This window comes from Danio aesculapii, chromosome 14 (genome assembly GCF_903798145.1).
Source record: "Danio aesculapii chromosome 14, fDanAes4.1, whole genome shotgun sequence".
NCBI lineage: Eukaryota > Metazoa > Chordata > Actinopteri > Cypriniformes > Danionidae > Danio > Danio aesculapii.
The window spans coordinates 47,147,200-47,172,923 of NC_079448.1; the positions used below are offsets into that span (position 1 = coordinate 47,147,200).

The 25,724-nt window shown below is 38.3% G+C and overlaps 1 protein-coding gene across 1 annotated transcript in view; it reads left to right on the forward strand.

The window, feature by feature from the left end:
• Nucleotides 1-25,724, forward strand: part of atp8a1 (ATPase phospholipid transporting 8A1) — a 336,556-nt gene that overhangs the window by 203,814 nt on the left and 107,018 nt on the right. The window contains exons 24-25 of the mRNA XM_056471711.1: nucleotides 8,246-8,310; nucleotides 23,857-24,029. Of these exons, the coding sequence (XP_056327686.1) occupies nucleotides 8,246-8,310; nucleotides 23,857-24,029 (238 nt within the window). The remainder of the gene's footprint in view (nucleotides 1-8,245; nucleotides 8,311-23,856; nucleotides 24,030-25,724) is intronic.

The window sequence follows — 25,724 nt, forward strand, 5'->3', positions numbered from 1 at the left end:
TCGGGTCCCACGGTACAGCCACGGGAATGCAGATCTCTACTTTATGGTACCATCACAGAGAGGCTATAAGTCACTTTCCAAAACCTTTTCATTCAGTGTTCCTCACTGGTGGAATGATCTTCCCATTCCCATACGGACTGCAGATTCACTAGTATCATTCAAATGACAACTAAAAACCTGTTTCACTTGAACCTCTGTGAACAAATCCAGGACCTCCTCTTCTTTTCCCCCAACCACACCTTAACGTGGGGGTGGGAACGTATTTGAAGGGCAGGGATGGATGCGGTGGAGAGGGGTGTGCGACATATTTGAGGAGGGGGGATGCGCAATTTCCCGGAGATTTTAATTCATTTGCATTCTGGACTCTCTATGCATATGCGGGAGACTCCCAGAACTTCCGGGAGACTTGTGATGTCTGGCAATGCTGCTTCTCCACATGATCATGAGCAGAAGAACTGGATAAAAGTCCTCTGCTTTCGTGCCGCATCTCGCTCATGAGCAATTGATTCAGCGGTTTCCTTCAGCCTAAAAGTTGGTTTATACTTCTGCGTTGAGTTATCTCTTTGACCCATGGCGTCTGCCTTGTGCGTAGCTGTGCATTTCTGCGCACTGTTTGTGTTGCTCTGCAATAACGCTTCCGAAATGCTAGCTGCCACTAGACTTTTATTTTCCTCTGTGTCGAGCTTCTCCGTGAGTTTGTTTTTTCTGAACACTACCTTAATGGACAAGCAGCTCAGACTCGCTCGTTCAGAAGCTGGAACTGGCGGATGTGCAACAACTTTAATCATAAGGTAAACCCAAAACAAAAGTTTCCATCTGGAGCTCCTTTACGGGACTCAACACTGGTAAACACTCGCTCCATCAGGCTCGTGGCTCTCATCACCGCCCACACTCATCACCGCTACCAAGCCGACCAATCACAGAGCTTGCCCTATGTGTCGTTGCAACGTGTAGTTACATTTTTTGAGAGGTTCGCATCAGCGTTGGCATTAGCCACGGCGATGGCTGTGCGACCACGGGAAGGCTGTCCCGGATCATTTACTCTGATAAATACTCCCATGATGAGATGTGTTAAGTATTTCAGCTCATCCATCAACTTGATTTCTTCTGGAGTGCTATAGGATCTAATGAAGACCACAACTCCCATAATTCCACATTTAGCCGAAATACGGCTTTGTTTGTTGTGAATATGTGCCCTCTAGTGGAGAAAATGACACATTACGTCTTTTATTCCCAATGAGAGATGATAGCTTTGCTCCAGTTAAATTTAGCAAGACATTTATATGCAAGTACACATACAGTTTATAACTAATTAGTTTCATATAATGATTGTATATAGGCTACAATGTTTTACTTTAATTTGATTGCTACTTTTAACTCGCATTTTCAATCTTATAGTGAGGAATGAACAAAGGTCTTTTCTGAAATCCCAGTATGGGTAAGGATACATTTTATTTTGAAACACTATGTTAAAATGAAATGCACTAGTGTAAACGTAGCATAAATCTACCAGCGGTCTGAATGAAACTGCGGAAACATGTCAGGATTTGGGTCGCTGTCAGGAAAGCAGAGCACTTTTCCACACAGACTGGACATTTTGGTTAAACATGCAGGTTTAAAATCAACAGAAACAGTTTCAGCTGGAATGACAGGACAGATCAGGACACGAGTGCGTTAATACATACTCATTTTTAATAGTCTTGTTGAATTTGGTCAATGTCACATTTCCTTAAGGTGGAAGTGTGTCATTTTGATTTGTTAAAATGTGCATATTTTGTGACAAGGCTCCTATTCATATAGCGACTTCCACAGTTGTCCACTTGTAGCCAAAGGCTTAGATTTGGGATTTTAGGGTTTGGGAAATGCTTTAATTTATTGCCTTCTAGCTAGCATTATTATTGGATGTAATAAGTAAAGTTAAAGTGGACAAGCTTCACAGTCATGGTGTGGGAGATGGTCATGTTCTATATGTACAGTTGTACAGAGTTTTTTATTTATTTATTTTTTATTTTTATACTGATCCAGAGGAAACTTTTAAAATAAATAAATTTGAGAAATACATAAATGTTAAAACAAGTGTGTACACATGCGAACTATTGCTGAATTTATTATAGTTTTACAGTTTTATACATTTGTTATATTTCGTAAAGGGAGTAAAAAACATGATTTTTTTGTGTATTCAAAATTGTGTTGTGTATATTTTTATATAAAATATAAGAGTAAAATATGTACATATGGATTATACATACATTCATTCATTGATTCATTTATTCATTTTCTTTTTTGGCTTAGTCCCTTTATTAATCTGGGGTCGCAACAACGGAATGAACCGCCAATTTATCAAGCATATGTTTTACGCAGCGGATGCCCTTCCAACTGGAACCCATCACTGGGAAAGGATTATACATGTAAATAAAATTAAAAAGCATTATACAGAAGGATGGGTTGATGGATGGGTAGAAGGAAGGATGGATGGGTAGAATGATGGATATATGGATAGAAGGATGGATGGATAGGTAGAATGATAGGGAGACAGATGGATGGGTGGATGGAGGGATAGAAAGGTAGAATGATGGATGGATGGAAAGATAGGTAGAAGGATGGATAGGTGGAAGGGTGGATGGAGGTATGAATAGGTAGATGGATGTTTTGATATAGGTAGAAGGATAGGTAGATAGATGGATGGATGGATAGTTAGATGGATGGATGGATATGTAGAACGATGGATAGATGGGTAGAAGGGTGGATGGATGGAAAGGTAGAAGGATAGGTAGGAAGATGGAGGGATGGATAGATGGATAGGTAGAAGGGTGGATGGATAGGTAGAAAGGTAGGTAGATAGATGGATGGATAGGTTGAAGGATAGATAGGTAGAAGAATGGATGTATCGATAGGTAGAGGAATGGATGGATGGGTGGATGAGTAGGTAGAAAGATGGATGGATGGATCGGTAGAAGAATGTATGAATGGGTAGGTAGAAGGATGGGTGGTTGGAGGGATAAATGGGTAGAAAGACAGATTGGTGGATATGTAGGATATATGGGTGGATTGATAGATAGGTAGAAGGACGGGTAGATAGATGGATGAATGGGTGGATGGATGGATGGATGAATGGATAGGTAGAAGGATGGATGGTTGGATGGGTAGAAGGATAGATGGATGGATGGGTAGAAGGATGGATGGATGGAAAGGTAAAAGGATAGGTAGGAAGAAGGAGGGATGGATGGATAGGTAGAAAGGTAGATAAATAGATGGATAGATATGTAGAAGGATAGATGGGTAGAAGGATAGATAGGTAGAAGGATGGATGTATCGATAGGTAGAGGAATGGATGGATGGGTGGATGAGTAGGTAGAAAGATGGATGGATGGATGGATGGATGGATGGATGGATAGGTAGAAGAATGTATAAATGGGTAGGTAGAAGGATGGATGGGTGGATGGAGGGATAAATGGGTAGAAAGACGGATTGGTGGATAGGTAGGATATATGGATGGATTGATAGATAGGTAGAAGGTCAGGTAGATGGATGCATGGATAGGTAGAAGGATGGATACTGTAGACAGATGGGTAGAAGGATAGACAGATGAATAGGTAGAAGGATGGATAGTGTAGATAGATAGGTAGACGCACTTTATAAATAGACGTTTTTTTATTATTAATCATTGTAATTAAATGAAATAATGACATATATGAAGAATGTATGAAGAACTTCATTAAACTTAATGCACAACATACAATTGTTTCTGAGGACTGACAGATGGATGACGGGTGGGGTTTGTTATTTGGAAGAAATAAATATAAAAATATGTCCAGAGCATCCAGCAGTTATGGATTCATTTATTATTTCTGACCCAGATTTACTGATGCTTCCAGGGTGAACTCGCATAGGCTGTTGCTATAATCCGGTCAGCTTTATTTGAAATATTGTTGCTAGGAAAAATACATCAGCTCTGTCCAACACAAAATTACTGGATGCAATTTAATATAATAACCACTTTTGGGAATTGCTTGTCCTTTACTGTAACTCTTATTAAAACACTTGATTCCCAGTGGTTCTTTCCATCTAGAAGTGCATGCGTATACACACACACACACGCACACACGTCTCTGTTTCCCCACGGACATCACTCTTAAATACTGAGGTGTCGGCAAACTATTAAACAGCAAGTGGACTCGATCCGCCCTTTATGTTGTTTAGACATGTCCTGATGGATGATGGGATGTCGTGCTTTTTTTATCGGGCCTCTGTCAGCCGTCCAGTTGTGATCTCATACGAGCTGCGAAGAGGCACGTTAAACCGTTGTGCGATGTGGGAGTCTGAAACTCAGGTCTGCTGTTAACTTTAATCACAATATGTGCTTTTCACTCCTCAATTAGTCATTTCTTTCATCCATCGCTGTGGTTACACCTCACATATCTCTGTAGGGCTGATAAATGACTACAGTACTGCATTGCGGTGAACCATTCGTCATTTGCTTTTTTTTTTCTTGCAAACATACCATGTGTTTTCAGGCTTGGTGAGAGTAGTGAGTTAGTTTAATGCAGGACATTACTGTTGAGTAGTGTAATAGAAATAAGGTCAAACTTATTGATCAGATACTTCACCAAAAACATTTTTTATATTACAAGTTTTCTAAAAATGTTAATTTATTTAAAAATTTGGTACATTTTAAAATAAAAATATAAGTTACATACATTTTAAGAGCAAAGAATCCGAACACTGGATGAAGTTGGGTTCAAAATATTTCTCCTTGTTTGACATTATAGTCAAAACTTTACTGAGATGGTTTTAGGAATCTCTTTTAATCACTCCATAATTCAGAAAGCCAGAAAAGGAATCACTGTGGATATTATTAGGGACATCATATATGCCCATGTGCCTTTATAAAAAGCTTCAAATCAACGGTGACGTTTGGTTTATATTAGGGCTGCTGAAGTTTAGTTTTACTTGTATTCAATTCAATTCACCTTTATTTGTATAGCGCTTATAGAATGTAGATTGTGTCAAAGCAGCTTCACATAAAGGGTCATAGTAAATAGGAACAGTGTAGTTCAGTTTGTAGTGTTTAAGTTCAGTTCAGTTTAGCTCAGTTCAGTGTGGTTTAATAATCACTACTGAGAGTCCAAATACTGAAGAGCAAATCCAACGATGCGCAGCTCTATGGATCCCAAACCATGCAAGCCAGTGGCGACAGCGGAGAAGGAAAAAAAACTTCACTAAATGGCGAAAGTGAAGAAAAAAAACCTTGAGAGAAACCAGGCTCAGTTGGGCACGATCATTTTAATTTCTCCGCTGGCCAAACGTCTTGTGCAGAGCTGCAGTCTCAGTGGCGGAGGCTGGGTCAGTGTAGGTGAAAAACTCATTTAAAGTATACATTCAAGTATACACTCAAATTATTTTTAAATGGTTAAAAAAGGTTAAGTTCCCCCCCAAAAAATACAAATTCTTCCATTATTTATTCATCATTTACTTGATCTAAACCTGTTTGAACAAGTAATTTATGTTGAGGATATATTAAAGAATGCTTGTAGCTGGCATTCATTGACTTCCATGATATGCTTTTCCTTCTATGGAAGTGGATTGGTGCCAGCCAGATAAAGAAACATGGTTTAATTCATTTTTTTGAGTAAAATATCCATTTAAAAGTGAATAGTTGACATCTTCTGTACATTACACTGAAAAAAACTCGAATCCAAATTTGAAAATTAAAAGATCCATAAAGTTTTTTGCTTACAGTGTCTCCGCTTAAAGGGCAGCTATGATGAAAATAATCTTTTGTAAGCTATTTATACAGAACTCTGTGTAGGTATAGTGTGTCTACAGTCATATTAGAGTGATAGAAACACAATAAGTCTCGTTTTTTAAATTTCCTGACATTAAAATAGGATTCAGATTCCAGCCATTTGGAGGCCCAACGTAGGGGTGCTTTTTTCCCACCCACCGAATTGATTGACAGTCGTGTATTAACATGTCTCCATAGTAATGTACACAGTACACATGCCCACAACACAGGAGCTAAAACTGGGATTGAATGATCTGTGATCAGCAGAACCTCAAGGTTAAAACGTTTTTAAAACACTGCATGTTTGTAATTAAGAAAAGACATAAAGGCTATACGAGACCACTTCAAGTAGACGTGCAAAAACCGTATGTGTGTGTGCACTTTGAATGGCATGTGCCTGTGATGCATCAATTGCTTTAATAAACTCCACCACAAATATAGCAAATACACTTAGGCCCAGTGGTGGAAAGAGTCCTAAAAAGTCATACACAAGTAAAAGTACCATTACTTGCCTAAAAATGTAGTACAAGTAGAGTAAAAGTATCTGCTGCAAATATTACTCAAAGTATGAGTAAAAAGCTGACATTTCAAAAGTGCTCAAGAGTAGTGAGTACATGTAATTTGTGCATGTGTGTGTAAACCAGGGGTGCCCAAACTCGATCCTGGAGGGCCAGTGTCCTGCAGATTTTAACTCCAACTTGCCTCAACACGCCTGCAAGGATGTTTCTAGAAAGCCTAGTAAGAGCTTGATTAGCTAGCCCAGGTGTGTCTGATTGTGGTTGAAACTAAACTTTGCAGGACACCAACTCTCCGGGACCGTGTTTGGACACCCCCAGTGTAAACGTAACATTATGTAGTGCATCTAGTTATTGCCAAGCAGGCACACAATATCATAAGACGTTAATATTAACTTAGATTTCGGTTGTGATGTCAGGTGACCAAAATTCAACGTCTAGCCAGTCTAAAGACATTATTTTGATGTCCAATAATGACGTCAAATGACGGTGGTATTTGGTTGATTTAAGGTTGTTAGAAAGTAACCAAAATCCAACGTCGACCCAACATCTTAAACCAACGTCATAATATGTCAAATGCTGACACTTATTCATCAAGTATGGCAACCAAAATCCAACATCTGATAGATGGCATAGTGGTAACGTCCACACAACATCAAACTGTAACATCTAGACGTTGATATTTGGTTGGTAATTTGACGTTGGGGTACGACGTCAATCTGACATCATGTTGACGTCTTGTGCCTGCTGGGTGTTTAAGGCCATTTCGGTCATCATACAGTAAACATCCGTCATCTTCTCATCAGTGACATGCATCTAAACAGTCTCTGGGTCAATGCTTGTAAAGATTTTGGACATCTTGGACAATTTTAATGCTTCCAAACAGTTTGCTGCAATTATAAAGCGCACATGTCTTGAGGTAGTTCATTATGATGCAATTTGATTGGACAGGAATCACAAGACTGATTTTTATAATCCCATAGACAGGAAAAAATAAAGTAGTGACTGCAGGTTGAAGGTAAGTAGTGAAGTAAAAGTACCGATACAGCACTAAAAATATACTCAAGAGAAAGTAAAAGTAGACATTTTTAAAACTACTTAGTAAATTACAAATCCTGAGAAAAGTTATTCAATTACAGTAATTTGATTACTTGTAATTTGTTACTTTACACCACTGCTTAGGCCCAATTTCAAATCTCTTGCTTCATATAAGATTGACAATGACAACTGTTTTTTTTACTTGCGTTATTTTTTGGTATTTATCTTCAGGAAATTACTGGCAAGGCAAAAGTATGAAGTTATGATAACAATATAATTCAGCAATAAGATCGTAACTGTACTGTGCATTTATACCATGGCTATATTCATCTATGCAAACACATGAAAACAACATTAACATTATAGCAGACACTGTAAAAAGCTCATTCTCAGCCACTAGACTTTTCTGACAGGGGATTCCAGTGCCATTGAGTGTCAGAATGTTATGGGACTGCCATACAGGAGTTATTATTATGGATTATAGGTAGCGTAATTTAGCTTTAAAAGTTCTCTTAAGTTTTTATTTTAGCCTTTTTTTTTTTTTTTGGTTTTTAAAGCATGACAGTAAAGTACGAGTGTCTAAGGTGTAGAATTGGGATTGGGCCTTACTTATTATATTCAACTCATAAAATGAATCCTAAATCTGCTTTATCCGTGTCTGTCTCTGTCATCATGCTGTTTATCTAACATCGACATTCACGTGGGAACAGTGGACCAGCTCATTGGCATTTAATTTGCATTAAAGGCATAGGCTGCCGACTATAATAAGTAATCTGATGGATGTTTTGAGCTGAAACTTTACAGACACATTCTGGAGACACAAGACTTATGTTACATCTTGTAAAGGGGGTAAAATAGGTGCCCTTTAAATAATGAATTTTCTTTATTTTTGTTGTTTCTCCTGAAGGCCACTCCTGCAAGCTGCTCACGAAGAACATGGGCCTGCTGGTGATAAACGAGGACACCCTGGATGTGAGTATTGAGACCGAGGTTTATGTTTATTTGAAAAAGCAGATCCGCGTCAGCGTTTGTAAGGCGAGCTCTGACAGGAGATGAAGAGATGTGGTCGCTGACGGAGCACTTCAGCGTTAAAGCATGTGACATCATTCCCAGCGTGACTCTACTAGAACCATTGTAGAGTTTAAGGGGGGATTTCAACCCATAGCATTTTCCTTCACTTTCCCTCTTTGCTTTCTCACACTTTTCTCTAAGGCTGCATTTACACTCGATGGTTTAACTGATCCAATTGCGAATTATTATTATTATTATTATTATTATTATTATTATTATTATTATTTTATTTATTTTTTTTCCTCCTCCTATTCCTTCCTCCTGTTTTTCACATGGATTCCGATTTACTCAAATCAGATTCAGGCCTCATTTATATGTTATTTAATATAAATCAGATACATGCTCTCGTGTCTGTAGTGTAAGCACATTTTCAGCTGTCAATGCAAAGCCGGTGTCATTAAATACAGTAGTGAATAACATCAACTCTGATGCTTTCATTTCAGAACCAAGATCTGCACCTTTCCCAAACATTAAAACTCATATACAAGAACAAATCAGGTTTTTATAGTCATATAGCATACGTTAATGCATTTAACCATGTTAACAAGAGAAAGAGCAAGCGCAACATTTGCTATGTAAACAATATCAACTAATATAGAACTATTGCATACATCACATGGTCAAACTGCATAAATCACATATCAAAATAATTCTTATTGGTCAAAAAGTATGGCGGCATTGTGGCTTAGTGGTTAGCACTGTCGCCTCACAGCAAGAAAGTCGCTGGTTCAAGTCCCGGCTGGGTCAGTTCGCATATCTGTGTGGAATTTGCATGTTCTACCTGTGTTAGTTTGGGTTTCCTCTGGGTGCTCCGGTTTCCCCCACAGTGCAAAGACATGTGCTATAGGTGAATTGAATAACTAAATTGGCTGTATTGTATGAGTGTGTGTGTGTGTGAATGAGAGTATGTTTTTTTTTTCAGTACTGGGTTGCGGCTGGAAGGCAGTCCGCTGTGTAAAACATATGCTGGAATAGTTGGCGGTTTATTCCGCTGTGGCAACCCCTGATAAATAAGGGACTGGTCAAAAGGCCTAGATTAAAAAAACATGGCCAAATGGTAACTTTCCCATCATAAAGCAGTGTCAAGAAAGAGAAATAACACTGTGCTTAAGGATGCTACTAGAATCCCTTTGAACCGATTAAATAATCAATGGAGAAAAGATTCAATAGGAATGATTAAATCATTTTCTATTTAATAGGAATGGAGAGAAGACAGCACAGTCTACTTTTTTTTTTCTTTCTTTCTTTCTTTCTTTGCGATATGTCAAATAAGTCAAAATCGGAAATGACTGTCAAGATCTGCCATTCAATTACCTGTCGATTATTAGTAGGTAGTAGGATTTTCTAGTAGGCTTTCTTTTCAAAATGACCCTGGATGTAAAAAACATTATGAGGGTTAAAGGTCTCGTTAAGTGCTTTGAAATATGCATTTTTATTCAATGTTTGACGTAATCTCAACCGAAACACAAAGAGAGGGTGGGATATAGTGTAGCTCCTCCCCTTTAAAAAAAAAACAGCCAATAGCGTATTATCACCGCTCTGCCAGTGAGAGTGGTTGAGCTCAAGCGCATCAGATGGAAAGCAAACGAGAAGTGTCTTGAAGGGGCGGGGTATGTCAGACACTAGAAAGCATTTGATTGGTTATGATGTGATGAGAATCTGTAGTATTTGTAGAAGTGAACAAAACCGTTGATCCTGTTAGGCGGAAATGACAAACTACAAGCTTTACATGCTTATATCGGTTTTATATCTTCTAAACACGAATTGTGGAGCACATTAGCTTATAGATATCTTAAATGAAGAATACCGATATTAACTTCTAAACACTTTATTTTAATTTCATGGGACCTTTAAGCGCTGGAAAGTTGAAGAATTGGTTAAATGAAGGCACAATATCGACTAGAGCTGTGCAATTAATCAAAATACAGTTTTGATTTCGATTTTGGCTCCCAAAGATAATTTAAAAGCGTTAGTCAAGATAAAACGATTATTGCGTCATATCCTTAGACTGCAAAAAAAGATGGACGTAGTATCCATGACGTTACCCATAAGTTTCTGAAGAGCGCAAATGAAGCTACAAGTAGGCCTGGCCAACCGTCACCATTTTGTTTGAGCGTCATTGCACCGACCGTGGGTAACCAAACATGGGCAAAGAAGCGAGCATGAGTGAAGCGGTTTAGCATTTTGCTTAGATGGGTTTATTTTTTGGGAGAAATGCTTAATACTTCATTACCTGTGACTCCTTTGTGTTCTGACCATATGTGCTTGATTGTACAGTATATTAATAAATTCTCTTTAGTCTTTTAAAACACAGTTGTAATACATTGAGCCACTAAGCATTGTTTTGTGATGTTTTTCTACAGGAGGAAAAGGCTAATTACTTTCAAATACTTCAAATATAGTCTGTGTTAGTAAATGCAAGTCTATTTATGAAATCCAGGCATAAACCTGTATGACAATGTTTCAGAGGACTGTTCTAGAATTCTTTAAGAATAAGAATTTCACTCACCTGGGAAATGGAGGTCACTTGAATGGTTTGTGAGCACAGTTATATCATCTGATAATTGTAGGAAATAATCTCAAAAGGCAATTGACTGTAAAGCCAAATAAAACGAAACAAAAATGCAATATATATGCTGAGCTCAGCGACTAATCAGCCGGAATTAGCTGAGGTGAAGTGATGCGACCAGCGAGACCTTGCTGTCACCCAAGTGGCCACACCCTTAATTATGCAGACTTAATGTAACTCAATATAAATGAAACAGATGAGTTAAATTCTGTGAGGGGGGTGAAAAAATTCACCCCCCTCACAGTTGTCATGAAGGGTAATATTAGCTATATACACAAAAATCATCTTTTGCACCAGGCTGTAAACATGTTTATATCAGCTGTAAAAATGGCCAGTTTACCATTGCAGTCAGTGAAAACTTGGAGTTTCTGGAGCCAGCCCCCAAAGGCCAGTCGATGAATTGCAGTTTCATTTTCTTTTGTATTAGCTTCACGAGGGAGATCGGGATGTTGCTCCTTGGTCATATCCCACCCCTTTTTCAGCAGTACACATTTGCTCCACTTCAAAGCTCAGTTTCACATCAAAATGAGTGAAAGCATGTCCTGTTACGTGACTTTTGTAGCATGTTAATTATGATTACAATTATGACAAGAATAATCGTGATTATGATTTTCCCATAATCCAGCAGCTCTAATATCGACTTATGATTGTATCAATGTGCATCTAAAACAGCATGGAAACGCACTCACATATTTCAATCACATTTTCTGAAATGCGCTCTCAGACTTTGGGATCCCACTGTGTGCGCTGATCAAATGGAGCATATAGGAAAGAGAAGGATGCGGTTGCACTGCATGAAGCCATTTTAAAAGACGGGAAGGGGTCGTGTACTTAGAAAAGAGGTTTAGGGCTCTCTTTCATACACACACGGTACAGGCCAAAAACTCCCTGATGGGACAATCTACTCTGTTGACCATGAAACCAAAAGCCATCCGCTTTTAAAGAAGGAAGCCATTTGAAACGCACACACCCTACAGGTCATCTGGCCCCTGCAGGGAGGGTCTTGTCTGTTGTCTGTGGAAGTTAAGGACTCTAGAAAGGCATTTTCCGCAGCGTGCACACATGCAAACGGAGCCCCAGAGCGTCCCGCTGCGAGGAGGCGGGGTTAAGGTGATGACGGACGGCTCTCCATCTGTCAAACAGTCGTTTAGTGTGATAGATGGAGCCTCAGAAAAAAGGAGGTGCGCTCTAGAAAAGCAGACAGCGCTATTTGAAACGTCAGCGCCTGCATATGCACATGCTTCCACAACACTCGAAAAGAAAAACGCAGGAATTCTCGGAGGTGCAGCGCTCTCACGTTGCAGGAGAAAACACACGGCGACCTCCCTTTTCCTCTGTGTTTCTCTTGCGTTTAACAGATTCAGTGTATTAAGGGAAATAAGATGGATGAAGGAGGCCACTCATCCGGGGTTGGGGTCTTCACCGGACGTCTGAGGGCTTCATTATCTCAGCGGAGGAAAATGCGAGGCTCTGTGGGACGGGTCAAAGAACAGTAACTCAATAATCGAATTAAATATGCGGCAGACAGCAGATGAAAGAAAGCTATAGTGTGCAGATAAGCTGAGAGAATGGACGGATTGTTTAAAGAAGGGGAGCACAAGAACAGGCTGGCTTTTAATTGAATTCAAAGCACTTTTCCTGACTTGTGCAACAGTAAATTTGTTCCGCTGTTATGTTGATAGTGGGTTTTATGAACCACTATACTGTAGTTTATCATTTTTTACTCTCCTGTGATAGATATACACTTAATTCAGTTCTATTCAATTCATCTTTATTTCTATAGCGCTTCTACAATGTAGATTGTGTCAAAGCAGCTTCACATAGAAGATTATAGTGAATTGAAACCGTGTCAGTCCAGTTTTCAGTGTTGAAGTATAGTTTAGTTCAGTTCAGTGTGGTTTAATATTCACTGCTGAGAGTTCAAACACTGAAGGGAAAATCCATCGATGCGCAGCTCCACAAGTCCTGAACTATGCAAGCCAGTGGCAACAGCGGCGAAGAAAAACTTCACCAATTGGCGAAAGTGAAGGATAAAAAAACCTTGAGAGAAACCAGGCTCAGTTGAGCACGACCATTTCTCTTATGGCCAAATGTCTTGTGCAGAGCTGCAGTCTAGGCGCCGGAGGCTGGAGAGCGCTGGACATGAGCGAAGACTCGTCTGACCCTTGAGTCTTACAGAAATCAGACTGATGGTCTCTACTCCTACTCCTACTGCTACAACCTGGTCCGGGATTGTGGAAACCTGGGATCATCTCTTCATAGGTCTTGTATTGTATCAGTGGCATAATTGCAGTTTGTCAGCTAATTTTATCTTCCGGGTTTTAAATAATTTTTGTGGCGGTGGTTTCATGACCCTTTAAAATGAGCATATCACAATTCTGGAGATTGTTTTTGGGGGCGGAAACTTAATTTTTGTATCTTTAATCCACTTCAATTTATATTAACTTAAATCAATTTGTTTTGGGACAACATGAGTGAATTGTGTGTAACCTATATAAAATATATTAATATTATAATTATAGTATATAATAAATAGAGAGTCTCGCTTGGGTTGCAAGAGGTCCGGTTTCAACGAACCCTTATATATGTGTGTCATTGGTATTTCGTTGTGCAGTTTGCATGCTCTCCCCATGTTGGCGTGGGTTTCCTCTGGGTGCTCTCGTTTCCCCATAGTCCAAAGACATGCGCTGTAGGTGAATTGGATGAGCTAAATTGGCCATAGAGTATGAGGGTGTGTGAATCGGTGTGTATGGGTGATTCCCAGTACTGGGCATCTGCTGTGTAAAACATATGCTAAATAAGTTGGCGGTTCATTCCGCTGTAAGCCAAAGGAAATTAATTTATCTACATTTTAACTCTATAAAATACACTTTTGTCCTGTGAAAAAATGTTACAGCCTAAATCAAACTAACTTTAGAAGTTGCATCAATTTGCATTCCATTAAACTGGTTTAAACTATTGTTAAATCTTGTTTAACTTTTTTAAGATTGAGCTGAAATGTGATCAAATTTATTTTTACTAAATAACAAAAACACATGTTAGGACTTTTAGATCTCTTTTTCAGTGTATAATAAAAGTTCTTACATTTAAATCAGTTGATATCTAAGTAAACTCAAACACAATATTTACTCTGAAGTGTAATCATGAATATTCTGTCGAAAGAAACACCGAATGACTTTTCTTAATGAACAATTTTCTTGCGATCTTGACAGGTTTTTTAAGATGTCGACTTAACACTAGTTTTTTCTTATTGTTTCTCTTTTTGTATAGGTGGCACATGTCATTTTTAGTCATTTTTAATTTAAGAAAACAAAACAACGAACAACAATTTTTGCTAAGGATATGTTACATGCAAAGGTACAGAAGTTTTCTATTTTATCAACAACATGACAATAAATGTGTCATTCGGTAAAAATAACATCACAACTGTTCTCTGACTAGCAGTAGTGTGCAAAGTGGTGCATACATATATATATATAGATTTATATATATATATATATATATATATATATATATATATATATATATATATATAGAGATTTTTATATATATATATATATATATATATATATATATATATATATATATATATATATATATATATATATATATTTTTTTATATATATATATATTTTTATATATATATATATATATATATATATATATATATATATATATATATATATATATATATAGATTTTTATATATATATATATATATATATATATATATATATATATATATATATATGCAATTATTTTATAATCTTGAGTGTGCCTTTGCTTGACAAACCACCTGTAGAAAACACTCTTTCATCTCTGACCCTTTAACCGACACTTGCACCGGTTTTGCACATTTGCACCACAGACTTTCTTATAATCACTGCATTTATAAAAAAAACATTTACGAAGTGTGCTTCACCAAAGTCCCCTTAAGGGAAGTCCTTCATTCGGCGGTCATCTTTGAAACGCCTCTTGGTCAGTATGCTCCGGCGTTCTGTTGGAATGGGGCAACATCAAATTCTTCAAAATTGCTTGCCAAGCTTACAATTAGATTTCATATTAGGAATCACCAAGGAAATTAAACAACATCTGTCTCATAAGTTTCATTTCGAAACTCAAGTCTGGTTCGAGCCCCTTCCCCGGAGAATTGTCAGTTTATAGAGATCGCAGATTGGCTCCTATTCTAGAAGGAGTGACCATTCATTCGCCATATTGACGTTACACTTTTCCCCTATTCAAAACTATATGACTTACTTGTCTTGTGTATTTGGTAGTCTTTGGTTTCACACAGGTGAGTGGGCTTGACAAACCACCTGTAGAAACACTGTATAATAAACTCTAGCACATAATTCTCTGGGCACTGACTGTTGCTTTGTATAATTAGCACTTCTTTTGTGTATTGCCTCTTCTTGTTGAATCGCTGAATGACTTCTCAATTGTAAGTCGCTTTGGACAAAAGCGTTTGCTAAATGTAAATGCATATGAGTGTATCTGCCATTACTGCGTGACACGTGTAACTCTGCCTGTCCTTCCGCTCTTTACAATGTCTGATATTACGCTGGAATCCAGGCTCTCAGTGGAAGCATCTAAATCATGTGTTATCTGCTGATCTTGGCAGTGTGTGGAAGTGCTGATGTACTGTATATCCCACTGTTGCCTTCTGCCCACTCGCAAAGCAAATACATTCTCCAGTGGTCATGATCCTGTTTACTTGCACAGCCAAAACACAGAGGGCTGTTTGGACCACTGGGAGCGTTTAAAGTGCCCCATAATGCTTTTTTTGGGATGTAACCTTTCATGTTGTGTATATTGTAGCCGTTTGTTAATGTAAAAGGTCTACAAAAGATCAGCGTAGGGTAAATTGAGAGTTTTTTTTTTTCTGAATTACCCAAAAGGAATTGTCAATAATTCCAGTCTTAGTGGATGTTACAAACCCCTGATGTTATTCGAGGGGAATGAGGTTTAACATTTAATGTGCAAATAAAATAAATTTAGAAAAAGAGTGAATGAAGTGCAAAAGACAACCAAAGCAGATATACAAAAACTGTGACTTTTATTTACAAGACTCAGTGAACAAAAACAACGAATTAATCAAAAATATACTATTTACAATATATACAATATTAGGACAAACACAAAGACGGGGATAAACGAGAGAGCTGGCAGAAGGGACGTGGGCGGCACTAAAGAAAAGAAAAGAACAAAACCCAAACAATATCTAACTCCCCAGAAGCATCTAGCTAGCTAAATATATGAAAACTAAAAATAATCACACGAAGAGTCTTCTGAGTCCTACTCTATTGTTATGGTCTGCATATACTTTCTTTAAATAACACCAAGAGACAAGCGGACATTTTCTAACAATAGCCTGTTCATTTTTCCGGATACAACACTTCTGCATTACGTCATGACGTTACGTAGTACTGACACACCATAGAAGGATACATTAACAAAAGATCGACAGTTCGCATTTCATAAATACATAACATCCATCCATCCATCCATAATCTATATAATTCCATCCATCCATCCATCCATCCATCCATCCATCCATCCATCCATCCATCCATCCATCCATCCATCCATCCATCCATCCATCCATCCATCCATCCATCCATCCATCCATCCATCCATCCATCCATCCATCCATCCATCCATCCATCCATCCATCCATCCATCCATCCATCCATCCATCCAAAAAGTACAAGGGGTGGCGCTCGCTCCTAACCTAATGTACTAAACATAAGAGTTGTCCTACGTGTTGCAAAATGTATGTCACGTGACCTGCTTACCTGTCCACTTCGTCTAAGCCTCGTAAACAACGGGACAATTAAATGAAACAGATAAACGGTTTGATACAAATAGCAGACGGATACGTGAACACACAGAAACGGGCAGCAGCAAAATACAGTTAGGAAAAAAGGGCTGGTGAGTGATCTGCCACACACTTTTATGCCGGGTGGTCTTGGCCTATTGGACATGACATCAGAGTGACATCACCGGGGAGGAAATGATTGACGGATGAAAAAAGTTAAACAGATACGGGAGAACAGAGAGAGAGAGAGAGAGAGAGAGAGAGAACACAAACGGTGCACAAACAACATAAGCACATAACAGTGGCCATTTACACGACAATGTATTCAATTGTAAAAAGGGGAATGGGGTATTATGCAGACGGACATTTAATTTTTAGTAACCCGGTTCAAGTGGTTCCAGTGCTGTTCCAAAATCGCTGCATTTAAGGTCTGCTTTCTTTAAAAATCAGTGATCTTCACTGCCTGATTGATATATGATATAAAGCGGGTCTCAGAATGTACAAGAAGCACTGCATTAAATCCCATTTTTCCGCACCATGTCTTTAAGGTATGGACATTTATTTTACCCCAGTATTTCAATACGTTTTACGCTTGAACGACTAAATGAATGCTTATGCTGAGTTCAAACTGCACAATTTTCAAAGTAGTCGCATCACAGATGTTTTCACACTGCATGACTATCTGGGGTAGCACTCCGTCGCTGCTGTGCTTACACTGCAGGATGGATCTGCGACAGGAGGTTTCACCCTGCATGACTTTACAATAGGAGAATCGATGATAACAGTCTCAGTCCGCAAACTACATCTCACAACCAAAAACTTGCGAGAAGTGACATGGAATAGTATATCTTTTGTTATTAACTACGTAATGAGAAAGAAGCCTTATGTTGGTTAGAGAATGTACTTTTTTTGCTCACCTGACTTTTGAAGGGAATTAGCAACTTCTCTCAACCTTTTTTTCTTTTTCTACCCGTTGTGGTATTGCTCAGATGACACGTCAAACAGACACAAGTGCTTCTCCCAGATTTACACTAGTTTTTCCTTAATTTCTTGGTTCCAAATAGACTGAAAAGAAGGGTTTTAACTTCTCCTGCTCGCCTGCAGATACCCATATTACTGGATGTTTCTCTCTCATTGACTGTAGGTGATTGCTGATGTTATTTTCAATCAGAACACATTTCACACGGCCTGATTTAAATCGCCAAAAGCTCCAGATATTTAGCATGCCGAATGTCTCACGAGAGTTTGCGACTCATCTGATTCTCTCTGATTCTCTCTGATTGCCTCTTTGATAGTTCACACTGTGTGATTGTTACTGACGTGAACAAGCATTGATTTGCTTATTTGATTTTAGGCATTTGTCAGTGATGTTTTTTTTTATTTATTTATTTTATTTATTTATTTATTTTTATGCAAGTCACATTCGGGGCAAAAATCATGCAGTCTACTTAACTGATTGTATTTTAATTACATTACAACATCGATGCTGTAAAATGAACCCTTTGAAATTGAAAATAGTCACATAAACGAAGTTTATCAGTAGGGGAAAAAACACAAGCTGTGCATTTATCCCATTTTTATGCATTTTGCCTGTTCGTTGGGACCTAAAACACATAAATAAATGGGTTACAATGTGGAAGTTTTTGAAAATAGTGCCAGAAGGATATAAAGATATAAGAAAGATATAAGAAATATCTGTCTGTCTGTCTGTCTGTCTGTCTGTCTGTCTGTCTGTCTGTCTGTCTGTCTGTCTGTCTGTCTGTCTGTCTGTTTGTCTGTCTGTCTATCCATCTGTTTGTCTATCAGTTATAATTTTAATGTACAATTCTTATAATTTATAACCCATTCATTGTGACTTTACCTTAATTTGCGGCTTATTGTTAGTACTTAAGGAAGTAGTTATAAGGAATGTAGAATAAGATCATGCAGAATACTTTAAGTACTAATAAACTGCCAATATCATAATAATGGGCAGTTAATTAGATGAGAATGGCCTCTCTATAGTTAATAGCGAGAAATGGTAACTAAAGTGTTACCATTTTTTTTTGTCTCTAATGGATGTAACACTATTGTTGAAGACCTCCGAAACAAATTTAGGAACCTTTTAAAGTAGCCTAACTATTAGCCGAGCAAGGGGATGGAGATGACTTGTGAGGATAATACAGGCATTGTTCTCTCATTAGTCTTCATAAGCCGTCTTATCATCTGGTCTTCAAGTGTGTCAGACCACCTTCTTATTATTATACACACCTACAGAACGGAGGCCTCATTTTAGAGAAGCTCTTCCAGCTGCACTTCCCTCTCTGTCTGTTTCTCTGAAACCCGAGGCTTCTCTCTAAAACCCATGGCTTCTCTCTCTAAATATTTCCTTTGAGCTTGGGTTTCAGATTCTTGTTATGCCAGGAGAATGTTAGTTGGTCCCGAGGGTGTAATCGCACTACTCTTTGGTATCTACCTTCCACACACACACACCCATAGTCTCAGATTTTGTGGCAGTCATCCTACTTCTCCATTCATGTTTTGTTTTTGTAATCTGTTAAGAAACCAACTAGACTTCTAATCAATTTTATTACATTAAACATGATTTAATTTCTGCAATTTGTTAGTAAAACCAAACCAATAAAATACTACCTTGGACCTAATAACAAATTTCACATTTAATTAGCTTTTCTTTGTAATTTAAGTATTGAACATGTGCAGGATTTTTTATTATGTACAATTTAGTAGTGTTTTTGCTTAGTTTTTTCTATTATTATTATTATTATTATTATTATTATTACTACTACTAATAACAATAATATAAAAATGCTGTCATACATTATATATACATATAGTTGAAGTCAGAATTATTAGCCCCCACCACGCTCTTCAGTTTGCGGTACTTCGCCAACCCGCTCTTCAGTTTACAATCGTTCACCCACAGGTCTGCCCTTTAAGTACATGCCCCTTGAAAGGTCTCTGCACAGCTTTGCACAGGAGGGCTAATAATTTTGAACTACATTCCTTTGCGATATTGGCTATGTTGGTTCCTTGTAGCATCTTTTAAAAGCATGAAAGGCATGATGGAGTTAACTTGAAATGTCTGTGTCATTAAGCCAGATGTGAAGGTATTTAGATAGTCAGGTTCCAAAAATGTCAACAGTTTAACTTGAAGTCACTTGTTTAGAGGGTCTTGCTGACCTGAAAGAGAAATCTAACTGTAAATGGGCATAACTCTGTCAATCTGAGCTATTTGTCAAACATGCTTGATGACAGGACTCTTATTCTGCTTGATTTTATTAGTCTTTATTTTTTTACTATTCGGATCTAGAAAGGTTTGTTTGTCACGGTCTCTGCTGAGGCAGAATGTGAAACCAGAAACATGTTGGACAGCTGTGGAACAGGAGCGCAGGTTTGTTTACCCACAATGCTCAGGGATTTAATGATGTGAAGACAATTCAATTCATCTTTTTTGTCTATAGCACTTTTACAATGTAGCTTAACATAGACGTTCTGGTAAATTGAAACTGTCAGTCCAGTTTTCAGAGTTAAAGTTCAGTTTAGTTTAGTTCAGTGTGGTTTAATTTTCACTGCTGAAAGTCCAAACACTGAAGAGCACATCCATCGATGCGCAGCTCCACAAGTCAGTGGCGACAGCAGAGATTTTTTTTTTTCGTGTTCAGAACTTTATCTTTTACACTCTCAGAAATAAACATACCAGAGCTGTCACTGTGGTGGTACCTTTTCAAAAGGTATACATTTGTAACTAAAGACTCCTTATTAATGCATCAGGGGTACCTAAAAGTACAAAAGTGTCCCTAATACAAACCTTTGAGATACCAATGTGAACCCTTTAAGTACAAATATGTGCTTTTTGGAAAGGTATCACCCCAGTAACAGCTGTTGTACCTATATTTCCGAGAGTGTACCAAAATGTTGAATCTTGGAGTGCAGGTTGTGTGATATTTATATTTCGATAACAATAATTTAATATTTGTCCACCGCATTTCTGTGCTGGTCTTGCCTGGTTTAGGCCTGTCATAGATGAATAAATAATAGACTGAAACTGCTAAAAGTTGGTCATTTAATAAATGATTAAGTGAATCGTTCATTTAATTGATTTGTTAAAAAACCTGATTCATTTAGTAGTAAAGTGACTGCTGTAGAATGAGTCATTGACCCAAATGACTCATTCAAAAATATGAACAAAACTCTGTAGTGTTTTTCTAAGATGCACAAATGTTCTGCTCTGCCTTTGTTTGGAATTAAATGTTTTGTTGTTGATGAAACGGCTAAAACAGACAAAAACCCAAGCTCATTGTGGATATGTACCCATGTCTACATTTCTGGGGACAGCGAAATGCGTAACCGGAGCGACGTCTGCTCGCAGTTTTTGTGAATCTACCAGAGGTCACTGTGTACACTATATGATGATCTCAAACTTCTCTCAGGCGTCCTTTTCTCATGTAAATCCACCAGAGGGTGAAATATACACTTCATTTGACCAGACCAACTTGCTGTCGACTGACTGACTGACCGACTGACCCACTCACCCTCTTTACTTAACCCAACCGATAGTGTTTTCAAAAGCAATCTAGGAAAAAATGCTGCGGCCGCTTGATTTTACCATGTTTTCAGCCTGTTGTTCATTTATTTATTATTATTAGGGGCGGGATGGGGGAGCGGGCCCTTTATAATGTCTCTGGGGGCCCCCTAAATGTATGGGCCCTTAGAATCGTCCTAACTTTCCCACAGAGCGGCGCCCCTGAGTAGTTGTAGTAGAGCTGCATGGTGGCGCAGTGGGTAGCGATGTCGCCTCACAGCAAGTAGGTCGCTGGTTTGTGCCTCGACTGGGTCAGTTGGCATTTCTGTGTGGAGTTTGCATGTTCTCCCCGTGTTGGTGCGAGTTTCCTCCAGGTTCTCCGGTTTCCCTCACAAGTCCAAAGACATGTAGTATAGGTGAATTAAATAAACTAAATTGGCTGTAGTGTATGAGTGTGAATGAGTGTGTATGGGTGTTTGCCAGTACTGGGTGGCAGCTGGAAGGGCATCCGCTGCGTAAAACATATGCTGGATAAGTTGGCGGTTCATTCCGCTGTGGCGACCCCAGATTAACAAAGGGACTAAGCCGAAAAAAAAAGAAAATGAATGAATGAATTAAAATTATTATTATTGTTGTTATTATTATTTGCTTTTGTTTCACCTGGATTCTGGAACTGTTCTTGGCTTGAACCTCGTAGTTGTGGTCAACTTTGCTTTGCGTCCCAATTCCGCTGACATACGTAACAAGCCAGTGGGCAAACTTATAACACAGCAAAAGCTGCCCATATGGAGGAATGTGATCAGCTGGTAGCGCTAAAAGGAGTAAAAGTCGTTGACGGCATCATACCGCCCCGTGGTATTGTTTTAAAGAAGAAATGCAGCTAGACATACCTCTGTCTACATTTCTGAAAAGTGTGAATTATGTAGACAGAGGTATGTCTGGCTGCATTTCTTCTTTAAAACAATACCACAGGGTGGAATGACACATATTGCAACAAATCATTTAAGTTCAAAAACTAATCCTAATGAGTACTACAAACTTAATCCATTTGAATAAACGAAGCAATTTAAGCAAAGTAAAATCCAATAAATGAAGAGAACTCAAACCAACTGAGTACTGTAAAACCTAATATGTTAAGTCAACATGTCTGAGGAAACCGATTGTTACAAACCATTTGAGTTAAACTAATCTAATGAGTACTGTGAACTTACTCAATTTAAGTTGAAGTAATGAGGTATTTAACTCAATACCTTCAACACAAAGTTCAAAAGTTTTTTCAGATGAGCCGAATTAACTTTCAGTACACTTGACTACACTCATTTCATTTGATAAAGTTAACTGTTGGGTTTTACAGTGCTATGACCCTGTGTTGCAAGATTGTGTCTAAAATGCTTAATGTTTGAATTATGTAATGTCAGCATCACATTTGTATTCACGCTTATGCACTATGGAAAATGTCTCTCTGGCTTGTGTGATATTACCGATCTCATACCCATTTCATTCCTTGAAAATATAAAAAAATACGAACTGCTTTTTAACTATCATTCTAACTGCATCCTCATGAAGTGAATGCTTTGACTCTCAATGCTTTTAGATGCTGTGTTTGCTTTTTGCAAAGTATCTGACATATTGCACCTCAGCTCAACATTAAATACCACACACCCCTATTATGCGTGTTATCATTTCCAGTGCATAAGAGAGCGGAGATGTGTGATTTTATGGGAAATGTTAATCTGGCAAACAGCAGCCGTCCTAATCCAAACACTGAGACACATCCTGATCCCTTACAATAACAGCTTCTTACTACAACCTACATTTCCTGCTGAAAGCACAATTTTCGCCATTAAAAGTCGGTATAAAACAACAGTCGGGTCAAGTCAAAGATCCCAATTTTTTCTGCGGCCCAGTCAGTGTTGATTAAGATCTTCAGGGTTTAATCAACACACAGAAATATTTCTGGCTCCTGATTTGAGCCCACGCAGCTGCGACAGGACATTCCTCTAAAATAACCCCCCCCCCCCCCCCCCCCCACCAAAAAAAAACCCAGACTAACACTTTTCAATTGCATGAACGTGGAGAAAGCAGGAGGTCTGGAGCTTTGCTAAATTCCCATGCCGTAGTGTTTCCTGGTCAGGGCCACTGAAAGGCCTTGTTCTAACAAACGAACCATCACAGAGAGCTTGGGCTTGGGCTTTCCGTAATGAAGCGTGCCATATGTGTATTCTCACTTTGATGCCCCGTGCATTGACAATAAACCGATGTAAACCCCATGTGCAAGAAGTGTCTGGTGCACTGCATGCAAAAATTCCCGTGTTATTCTTAGGATTGATTACATTGGCACTGGAATTATGTGTAGTGCCTCATTAGAACAGTTCTATGATTGATTGCATTACACCCCCCCTCATCACAACCAACCCAGTCTTTGGTTTTCAGAGAAATATTTACATTCCTGCTGATTTAGTCGGTTACACAATTGTAATAATGCCATTTCGCATGAAGTGTTTGTCTCATGTTATTCTGTGTGTGTGTTTTTGTGCAGGGCACCAGGGAGACCCTCAGTCATCACTGCGGGATGCTGGGAGATGCTCTGCACAAGGAGAATGACTTTGCTCTCATCATTGATGGAAAGACGCTCAAGTATGCCCTCACTTTCGGAGCCCGCCAGTATTTTCTGGACTTGGCACTGTCCTGCAAAGCTGTGATTTGCTGCAGGTATGAACAGTGATTCTACATAATTCATTACAGATCAGCTGACAACTCTCCAACAGTACAACAAGTATTACCCTGTAAAAAGTGATTATTTACTTAAAAAAAAAAAGCATTGACTTAAAATCGACAAGTTGACTTTTCTATAAGTGGAGTTAACCCAATACTTCTAACTTAATTTTTATAACTAGTGTTGTTGCAATCTTTGTTGGGGGTAAAACATTACAAGTAACGCGAGTTACCTAATAACTTGTTACTTAGAAAAGTAATATTAAGTAATTAAGTAATAATATTTGAGTTACTTTTTTAAAAATGTAATACAAGTTACTTTTTAGATTTGTTAATTCACTTTTAAAAAATAAATGGCTAAATTAAAATAAACCGTAGTCACATTGAATTTTGCACGCAATGAGAGAATGCAGGACCACCCCATAGACTGTAAAAGATATGGACGTAGTATCCGTGACGTCACCCATAGGTTTCTGAAGAGCGCAAACGAAGCTACAAGTAGGCGTGGCCACCCGTCGTCATCTTGTTTGCACGTTATAACACTGATCGGGGGATACCAAACAAGGGCAAAGAGGTGGAGCGTGAGCAGAGCTACAGATGAGAAATGCTTAGTACTTTATTTCCTACGACTCGTTTATGTTCTGACCACATGTGCTTGGTTGTACACTATATCAATAAAGTATTTTTTTAAAAACACTGTTGTAATACATTGAGCCACTAAGCATTGTTCTTATGACGTTTTTCTACAGGAGGAAAACGCTAATTACTTCTAAACACTATACAGTATATATAGTCTGTGTTAGTAAATGCAAGGCTATTGATGAAATTCAGGCATAAAACTGTAAGACAACACTTCAGATGACTGTTCTGGAGCCTACAGCTAATCAATCTGTCAGATTCTGGAGTGCTTTACAGGTCTAAAGAAAAATGGAAGTGATAAATGATCTTAAATAAACTTACATTTAAGTATATAATTTCACTCACCTGGAAAACTGAGGCCGTGTGAATGGTTTGTGAGCACAATTAAGTGCACACAGCATGCCATATCATCTGATAATTGTAAGAAATAATTCTAAAAGCAACTGACTGTGTAAAGCCACATAAAACAACACAAAAATACGATGTATTTGCCAAGTTCAGTGGCTAATCAGCTGGAATCAGCTGAGGTGAAGTGATGGTGACCAGCGAGACCTTACTGTCACTCAAGTGGCCACGCCCTTAATTATGCAGACTTAATATAACTTAATGTAAATGAAACGGATGAGTTATAAAAGAATTCACCCCCTCACAGTTGTCATTAAGGGTAATATTAGCTGTATGAACCAAAATCGTTCTTTTACTAGACTGTAAACCTCTTTTTTTTCTGTTGTAAAGTTGGCCATTTTAACAGTGGGTTCAATAGAAATTTGCTTTATTATAGAGCCAGGACTGGCGGAATTTCAATGAATTGCAGTTTTAGTTACTTCCGTATTGGCTTCACGAGGGAGAGCGGGAGGTTGTCACTTGGAACAGACAGAAAAGAAGATGGCAGAGCCATACATTTGTGCAATATTCTCTTTATTTTGAACACATGGAAGAAGCGGAAGAGGATTATCTGAATGGACAGGGATTTAACTTTTTAATAAGACAAAAAGTACAAAAGTAGCAAACGCACTGCTTCAAACTTTCATTAATCTGCATACACAGCATCTA